We start from the raw sequence: 9,624 nt of genomic DNA, 5'->3' as shown, positions 1-9,624 counted from the left end.
TTGGCAAACAAAATAGTTAACCTAATCATATCTGCTTATAAAATTAGAGTTTATTTAAGACAGCATATGAATACAGAAAGCAACATACATATCCATGCCCAAATGAAAAGTAAACAAAATTTGCTGGATGTAAAGGAAACTATCCATGTCCTTCCACCAAAGCACTAAAGTTTAAGAACATTTATTGAGTAGCATGAAAATATAAAAGAGAGAAGGAAGCAGCTATACCATAACCAATATACCCCCACCACACACCACTATCTATTCTATAGCGCCTCTTTCATTCGCCTAAATTAAAAACTATGTTTTTATATTTGTCACCTCATTCAACTTTTCTTCTCTAGTTCAACCGAAACCCCTCCAATCCCAGATTTGAAGTTAGCCACCTGCATACTTCATCAGTCTCTTCAGGGACTGTGTAGTGACCTAACCTGCAGAACAAGAATAAGCTATTCATTACACCAGTGTCATCCACAAATATGATAAGTGATAGACTAAGCAGCACAAAGCAGAATACCCATTGTAGCTCCTAAACATAAGATTTGGGAATCCTGCTGAACTTAAGGCCATTGCAGACCTCTCTCCGTGTTCATATGCAACCACATCATCACCTGCAAAAACAATTCAAACTTTGATCAGGAATAAATCAGAACTATGCTGCATGATTCAAGATTTTATCGTATGACTTCAAAATCTGAACTTCAACAGATAATTGAAGCAAAGTATATTGCGGAAACTTGTACAAGCTCGCATACATGATGTAAAGAATGAATACTATAGTTTTGTTAGAAGTTCAGATAATTCATAGAAACCAGAAAAATTTGTCAAAAAGTTGAATCAAATGAAGATCTTGACTTGGTGAAATCAAGAAACGGTGAATTTCAGACTGGTGATTGCAACATGTGATAAATCTGTACAAACTCGAGCAAAGAATTCTTCAAGTGAAAACTGTTCACTTTCAAAGTCAGTATTAAGTACAGCCTACAGGTCAAGAGTTTTGACAGTGACTCCTACAAGGCATTTCCTCGATATAAATGTATCAAGGAGATGTTTAATTTTGAAATATTGATTCGAAAAACAAATATAGTACGCCTCTGAATGGAAACTGGAAAGGAAAAGATTCCCAAGAATAACAATTTGAACTTTTAGCTATAATGATAAAGGATAGAACTTATGAATACCTTTTCCATGGCAGAGAAATAAGGGCAACGATGCTGCACGCCTTATGCCATCACGTGATTGTTCAATTTGGTTCTTCAAGGTCCTGGACCAATTAGAAGCTTCTAAGTTGATTACATAATGTATAGCTTAAGGAAAAGGAAAGGACATTATTGGTGGATGTGTAATATTAGTAGATCATTTACATATTCACTATGGCAAATGGTAGAAACCAAACCTTGAACAAGGAAGCCAGCCACTCAAAGAAACTACAGCACTTAAGTTGATAGGGTAAGTGTTTCCATTCCTATAGTGCCCCAAAACATGGCATGTAGCTGAGTAAAGTGCAGTTGCAGCACCCATACTGAAGCCCCCAATACCAAGTTTGACTGCACAGTTAACAGCAGAATTTAAAGTAAATTACAAGCAACTTGAATTTAGTTCAAACATTCCCACGAATAAAATATAAATGTATAACTAACTGCCTTCACTCAATATGCATATTAAACTAAACACCTTATTGGTTGCAAATGTGAAAGGTTATTTCAAAGGCTCGGGTATGGACTAGTAAGCTTGCAACTTTTCTAGTTCTACCAGCATACCAAATTCTGTGCGGATAAATACGAAATTGAGAATAGTTTTCTCCTGCTACTTAAACAAATGATTGTGGTGCTTATTATTCCTGGATGTACTAACAAGGAAACAGTGAAAAGATAAAATAAGTTGTTTTCCTTACTAAAAAAAAGCTCTATCCCTGTACAATACCTTTTCACCCCCAACAAGTATGCCTGTAATTAGACAATACTCACAGAACCAACACTTGCCAAAGAATGCTCAATAAAAGAATATAGAGAGGATAAACCTGCTGATTACTTCGGTAATCTTCAAATATTTCTGATAATTTCATTGAACACTTCTAAAATACAGGAAAACCCTTTACTTTCACTTTACACTGTCATGATCAATAGCTCACTTCATGTTCCCATCCATATATGGCTAAGGAGATTGTAAAAACATAGATTAGGGGGGTTTATTCTGTATTTGCGATCTTAGCACCAAGTATCATGTTTTCCATGATGCCATTTCCTATTATAGATCTAGTTAATGCAGTGGATTGAGAATGGATCCTCTCATGTTCAAATTTCACACCACCAGGTCATGTGCAAACTTTGTGTTAATCTTCACATGATAGATATTGAATAACTGGGGCCCTATAAAAATTAACAAAGAGAGAGACACATACAAAACTGGTAAATGGCCTATTATAATGTCAGGGATCCTTTCCTATCGTGAAATATACCCTTGAGCAAAAAATAAATGCCAGATCATATCAATGGGTTTCTTAAGTGATCATGGAAAACCTACTGTTAGGAGGCTCTGTTGACAAAAGATTGGCAACATGTGCTGCAGAAGCATCTAAACCCTCCAAATCAATAGGAGCATCTTCTGAAATCTCCCCAACATCAAACCCTGGTAGAGATGCCTCAATCAAATTAGAGTACTCTTTACAGTTAAAAAGGAGGTGGCATTATAGTTCTACATCGAATATACTGCAGTGTATAAGCAAATTTTGAAGAGAAAAGGAATATGGTAAACGAACAATGGTGTTTGCAAGTGAATTACGTATAGTTTCAAGCATTGAATCTTACAAGCAGTGCAAGGAAATCCACCAAATATAGCTACAGGCCGTGTAGGAGCAGTTGGGCAGATCCATTTAATCTGCAACATAAATTACAAGAAAACAGATGGTGACTGATTGAGTAACAGGAGCCTATTTGGATGAGCTTGTTTATAAGTGCCTTTAAAAGAGAAATGTAAGAAAATAATTGAAATTAGTCTTTTTGTAAACTAAAACTAGTTTATGCATACGTTAATTTGTAGAACCTTTCTCATAGTTTATCTAACTTCTTATTTTTAACACATGCATAAACTAAATTTAGTTTATGAAGAAGTCACATTTATCTTTTACTTCTAATTTCTCTTCCCTAAAAGGGCATATGCAGAAGCTCGTTCAAGCATCCCAAGTGCTTTCCAAAATTGCATAGTATCATGTGGTGCAACATCAGATGTACAGTAACTACCGAAAAAAATTCCAAAGTTGGCTTATTCTTACATTTGGAAGAGGAAGAGATTCCAAGAGTTGGGACCAGCTGCAAAACAAAATAAAAGTCCAGTTTATTCACCATAGGCTAATCTGGAACTTGTGAAGTAGCTATAGAATACAAACAAGTAAAAAAATTCAGGACTATTTATATGCTAAGGATTATGCTTGAGCAGACTAAATACACATGAGAATTACATCACCCCTACCTAATTTTGGGCCACACGTTATAAATGGCATAATTTGCATTATATGAATACAGACACTAATCAACCTGATTTCAAATTCATGACGATCATGAGTTTATTACTTAAGCATTGGAACTATTTGTATCTTTGTTTGGTGATTAGTACCTACACGACTTTAAGTTTTGGTAACAACATAGCTAGTGAAGTGGTCCCCTTTCTATTTTTTGGCATATAAAAATCTCAGAGTCTAGGTTTCCTTTACTGCAAACTTTCAAGCTAGAAGATGAAGTAAAATGAATTTTATAATACCTTTTTGGTGGCGAGTACTTTTTATGTCAATCAATTGGCAAGAATCTCCCAAAAGAGGATATGGAGTCTAGGAACTTATTTAATAAACAAACTTCACCAAGATAGGACAACATATCAGCATTCCCTTACCCCCTCTCTTAAATTTATTAAAAGAAATCAAACCACCATTTCATTGAAAGCATATTCTCAAGCATGAAGAGAAGGTATCCACTCAACTGAGTCTGCCAATAGAAAAAAAGGAACAAACCTATACAAATATTAAAATTCCAAACATCACCCACTCCTAACTGTTCAACCATGCAAATTGACAGGGACGGTCATTGAGAAAGTACATGGCAGTTTATTGCTAAGTATAATGAGCTTTATTTTTCAAAATATAACCTTTTAATTCATTTGCCAACCAGCTCACAAAGAAGAAAACTGTTCACTTAAACAAATCTTTAGATTTATTCCAATTCTAATAAAGATAGCACTCCTCATTAAACCATATGACTGCATAGCATATTCATGTTATCGATATACCTCGAGCCATTGTCACCAAGGCCGTGTAGCCAAACTATAGTTGCCTGGTGTTTCCCTTTAGGTCTGACCACATGGGTCCTCCCAAACTCAAATGCCCTTCTAGAACTCCCACTACCTGAAACGTGGCAGAAATAAATTTCATTTGAAAAATGACAGAAATCCAAGATGATATAGTAGCCAGAAAGGTTCACTAGTAAATCAATAAACGCAGAGTTCAGGGAGATGGAATGGCAATGTGGAATAACAACTGACCAGAACTCATTGAGGAGCTGCTGTAGCTCATATTTTCTACTCAAACAGCTAAATGCTCAGGTCACTGCCACAATGCTTAAGATGAGCTTCTGCAATGAAGAGCACCAACATCAGCAATCTCTATTTATACCCAAATGGGAGGGATGGCAATGGCAAATAAAAATATGAATGAATCTGCATCTGCTACCCTGCTTACAACACTAGCTAAAATCTCGTTGAAAATTGACAGAAAGTGAAAAGCACTTGAGAAAAGGAGATAGAAACAGATGCAGCCAAAAAAATCTTCTTTTAAAAAAAAAAAAAAAAAAAGTCTTAACCCTTTTGTGAGCAAGAATCCACTATAAATGTAGCACAAAAATGCAGAGAAGGAGCCAAGGCAAGTATTTTACTTTGTAATACACAAAGAGAATAAGATTGGAGAATCTATTCTCATAGAAATTGAGTAAAGCGAGGAGAGCACTCGGCCTAAGACAACAATAAGAATATTTGGCTATTATAAAATCCATTTTTTTCAGCCATTTGCCATCTTGAATTTTCCAAAAGAAATAATGTGCAAAATAGCATTAAGTAAATGAAGTTGAAACCTTTACTTGCAATGATGTCATTCATAGTTGGTGGTATGAACTTGACGGTATATTTCTCTCGTTTATATGATAATATATTTATATACATATATATATATATATATATATATATATATATATATATACACACACACCAGAATCTTACACACACAAAAAAGAAAAAGAAGATTGAAAGGTGAAAAGGAAATGGAAAAAGTGAGCAAAGTTTTGTTCTTTGCACAAACCTAAACAACTCTAGCTGGTGAGAAACAAACCCAAAAAAGCATTAGAGCTTTTTTCTTTTCTCCTTGATTTGTCTTTGTTGGCTTCTTCGTTCCCACGACTTTCCCCAGTTCTTATGGTTTTGTTACTTCTCTCTTCACTCTTCGCACTTACAGCACAAAGCCCCAACCATACATACATGCTTTTTTTCTTATAACCATTTGTCCACCAAAATACCCCTGATTTGATACCCATAATCACGTTCACACTTAAGGGATAATACTAGAATGGGAATGAGTTTAACTAAACTTCTTAAAAAAAACTGATTAAAGAATTGCTTATTTAGATTGAATTTGACTAAGATTATGTATCATACATGAAGTAAAATTGAGTCAACCCAATTTATTTCCATTGCACGTTAAATTTAATATTATGTTTAATTATGTCGTATAGAATTTATAAAATAAAACTATAACTAAAATATACCAGTATTTCAACTTATACATTGCATTAAATGATCGTTATGTAATTTAAATTCACAGTATTTTTTTTCAATATTGAAAAATATGATAAATAAATATTTTTGTACATTAATTATATTTTCAAGTTATGGTTGACAAAAATATTATGATATGAGATTAGGTTTAACTATTGATTTTTTATGTTAAAATTTATTTAGAAATACATTTAAAATATGATAGATCGAAAGGAATATACCACTCAAATATTTAAGAGATATTTTCTTTTTACTATTTACAAGATTAACGTATAAAGTGCACTTCTAGTAGCATTACTTAGTCTAAGTGGAATAATCCGCTAAATTTGAATATCTCAAAGACAAACTTTAATTTGAGTTATGTAGATAGGCAATAATCCGCTAAAAATTATATACATAATTATATGCATATTATATATATATATATATATATATATATATATATATAAGTTTCAAATGTTTTTCTAAATATACCAAGATTTTTTTCAAAACCTAGCCTTTTCAAAATTAACTCCAAAATAGATCTTGCTACATGAGAATCTCTTTCATTATTGATATTGTTTATACTTTTAGTTTTTAAATAATAAATACGCTAAAAGTTTTGAAATGTATTTAGGGGTTACTTCATTTTAATATATATATATATATATATATATTAATTGTTAAATACATGAGAAAAGATAAATGTTAATGTAATGATGTCGAATGTATCTGTTATAATATATTAATCGTTTAAGAACAAGTCATTATACTCTTTACACGTGTGTGCATGAAAAGCATCACTCGCGCTTAGATGACTACAAGTAGGTCTTGAATCTGACTTCATTAATTATATATATATATATATATATATATATATATATATATATATATATATATATATATATATATTACCTTTTAAAAATTTATTTTGACTTAAATTTTGATACGGTTTGTGAGTTTTTATTTATTGAGAGATCTTTGCAAAATTGGTAGATTTATTTATATCATTTAGTCTAAAATCTGTTGATAATTATTTTTAGGCTTAAATACCTTTTTAGTCCTCATTTTCATAGTGTTTGTTGTAGATGATCATCATTTTCGTAATTCGTATTTTATTTGGCCATTTTCTGTAACGTCGTTTAAATTATTAATGGAGCATTATACAGATGGCACAGTTTGTATTAGGGTGTATTACGTGTACTATACATATTGGCTAATTAACGTTAATTTATTAATTTAGGGGAAATCTTGTAATTATGAAAAAATTTTCATTTTCGTCTTTCTTGAGCTCGGATTTGCAGAGGAAGCCGCTAATACTTGTCATTTCATCATTTATTACAATTGCAGTATTAGCTGTTTCCTCTGCAAATCCAAATTCAAAAAAGACGAAGATGAAGAAATTTCCCTAATTGCAAAATTTTTCCTAAATTGAAAAATTAACGTTAATTAGTCATATGTACAGTACACGTAACACAAGCCTAATACAAAGTGTGTTACCTGTACAATGCTCCGTAAATGATTTAAACGGCCTCACAGAAAAGGATCAAATAAAACCCGAATTGCGAAGATGAGGACCATTTTAAACATTGATAAAAATAATGATCATTTTAAACATTTTGTCAAAATGAGAATCATTTTAAACATTTTATACTATTTTTGTGATATTATATATATATATATATATATATATATATATATATATATATATATATATATATATATATATATATATATATATATATATATATATATATAACATACAACATAAGCGATTATTTATTTAACAGTAACTTTCGACGAGACTCCTAAACAAAATATAAGTTTATTCTTCAACAAAATTTATACAATGTAAACTAATTATTTATAGTTATTTTAAAAATTCATTTAAAAACATTTTTAATAATCTAATTCTTTTTTTTTAGTATTTCTTTGAATAATTGCTTAAGGTGTTGAAAAAAAATTCATAGATTCTTTTACATGGAGAAATAATAATGAAATATGAATTAATTTTTTATAAACTCAGATTATTTTATATAAAAGTGAATTGTTTTAATTTTAAGCGAATTTTTCTACAATTATATATATATATATATATATATATATATATATATATATATATGAGTTAATTATGATATATGAAAAATCTGTGAAAAAGAAATTCATCAGATGGACTTAATATTTAACGTGCTATTAAATAAAATTCTTATGAAAGTCAATACACAACATGTTTTTTTTAGAATGAAAGGGAAAAAAAAAACTGATATAAGTTGAGTTTAATGTACACTCAATCATAGATATTTGTCCAATAATCTAGTGTACTTTTTTTATCTCTATTAATGGCAATTGTCTAACTCATGTATTATTAATCCATTTTATGTCAATTTAATTAATTTTCTTAAATTTTGAAACTTTTATAATTAAAGTTGTTGATTTGTAAATAGAGTATGAAAAATATATAAGATATTAATTATAATAGTAAACTTTGATGTATTGATTTCAAGTATTTTGACGTTGATAAATGAATAAATTTTGTAAAGGAACTTGGAATGAAAACAGAAAAAAATAATAATAAAAAACATAAAAATTTGTGGTAATTTGAAGGAAGGTAATTGTTCAACGAAAATGAAGTTGCAAAAATTGAATGTATTATTGGAAGAAATTTGGTTACTGAAGTCAAGAAGTCAATTCGTTCAATGAATCTTTAAAAAAACACTTAATGTAAACTAGTTCATCCATAATTAGTAAATGCAACTCGTATTACTCTCGGTAGGAATTAAAATTCGGTATATATCATTTTGAATAGAGCCGTCAAAATGAGTTGAAACCGACGAACTAACTCGGTCTACTACAGGTTTAGGTCGAGTTGGGTTGAAAAAATTTTACAAAATTTTAATACGAGTTGATTTTTGACACAACGCACTCAGGTTGAATCCGTAGTGAGCCAGGTTGGTCCAACCTGCAAATAAAGGGTCACGTGAGTGTTTTTTGTTAAGTTGAATTTTACATTTGGGTCAAGTTAGGTTATTTTTTTAGCCAACACAAAAATAATTTGGTATTTTTTAATTTTAGTTTGTATTTGGATTGTATTGAAGTTTATTTAGATTTTAATTATAATTATAATTTAGTTTTGATTGAAAAAAAATTAAAAAAAAATTGTAGTTTTTTAGTTAAGTGAGTCCGTAATTCAACTCATTTAATCCACTAACCCGTGGTGAGTCGGGTCGGATTCGAATTTTTTTAACTTTTTAATAAATGAGTCGGGTTGAATTAGTTCACTAAATGATCAATCCGTGATAGGTCGAGTTGGACCAGATCAAGTTACCCGTTTCGACGATTCTAATTTTAAATATAGAATATATCTTGAATACATACATGGTTATGTAATCATCTGGTCATTATTATTTATTAGTAGACGAAATTAACTCTACAAAAGATCATTAGAGATATGAGTTAATCATTCCATATCATCACAAACTTTGACTTCTTCAGTTATTGATGACTCTTCTGGATCGTGATCTTCATACTTTAATCGTTACAACCGGAATTAGCTGCTTCTGCAGTGTTCCAAAACTGTGTCAACTTTGTGTATTTAGTTTATATTTTCCCAGTTGATAAAAAAATGTAATGCAACATTAATTTATAAGATAACAAAGGAAAATAAATATAAAAAAATGTCCATAATCAGCACTTATAAAGTCATTTTTAAGTTTTAATAAATATATTTAGTAATCTATATAAATCAAACTTTATTGTACTTTATTCTTATTATTGTCAATTATTGAATGAAGCGTAGAATGGGGGAGTTAATTCTGATAATTGACGAATTAATAA

General features: G+C 30.4%; 1 protein-coding gene across 3 annotated transcripts; it reads right to left on the bottom strand.

Moving 5' to 3' along the window:
- LOC114162303 (uncharacterized) lies at positions 1 to 5,515 on the bottom strand. 3 transcript variants are annotated; one of them, XM_028046139.2, is made up of 10 exons: positions 5,339 to 5,515; positions 4,531 to 4,619; positions 4,279 to 4,393; positions 3,272 to 3,308; positions 2,808 to 2,877; positions 2,524 to 2,628; positions 1,397 to 1,547; positions 1,182 to 1,264; positions 518 to 611; positions 1 to 431 (listed from the first exon to the last, which is right to left on the bottom strand). In XM_028046139.2, exons 2-10 carry the CDS (start codon positions 4,559 to 4,561, stop codon positions 341 to 343), a joined length of 777 nt encoding a protein of 258 aa, XP_027901940.1. In that variant the 5' UTR covers positions 4,562 to 4,619; positions 5,339 to 5,515; the 3' UTR covers positions 1 to 340. The 3 variants fall into 3 exon arrangements, with proteins under 3 accessions (XP_027901940.1, XP_027901943.1, XP_027901941.1); XM_028046142.2 differs by lacking the exon at positions 5,339 to 5,515 and adding an exon at positions 4,920 to 5,045; XM_028046140.2 differs by lacking the exon at positions 5,339 to 5,515 and adding an exon at positions 4,848 to 4,923.
- Between the last annotated feature and the right edge of the window lie 4,109 nt (positions 5,516 to 9,624).

Source organism: Vigna unguiculata, chromosome 9 (genome assembly GCF_037176805.1).
Source record: "Vigna unguiculata cultivar grain cowpea cultivar isolate G323 ecotype 2 chromosome 9, ASM3717680v1, whole genome shotgun sequence".
Lineage (NCBI taxonomy): Eukaryota > Viridiplantae > Streptophyta > Magnoliopsida > Fabales > Fabaceae > Vigna > Vigna unguiculata.
This window is presented reverse-complemented; position numbering and strand designations above follow the sequence as displayed.

Excerpts from the sequence above, each read along its gene's own strand:
- LOC114162303 (XM_028046139.2), bottom strand. The coding sequence starts at position 4,561 with ATGAGCTACAGCAGCTCCTCAATGAGTTCTG. Across the intron at positions 1,548-2,523 it reads GTCAACAGAGCCTCCTAACA|TCAAACTTGGTATTGGGGGC; the intron begins GTAGGTTTTCCA and ends TTAACTGTGCAG. Across the intron at positions 612-1,181 it reads ATTTCTCTGCCATGGAAAAG|GTGATGATGTGGTTGCATAT; the intron begins GTATTCATAAGT and ends TTGTTTTTGCAG.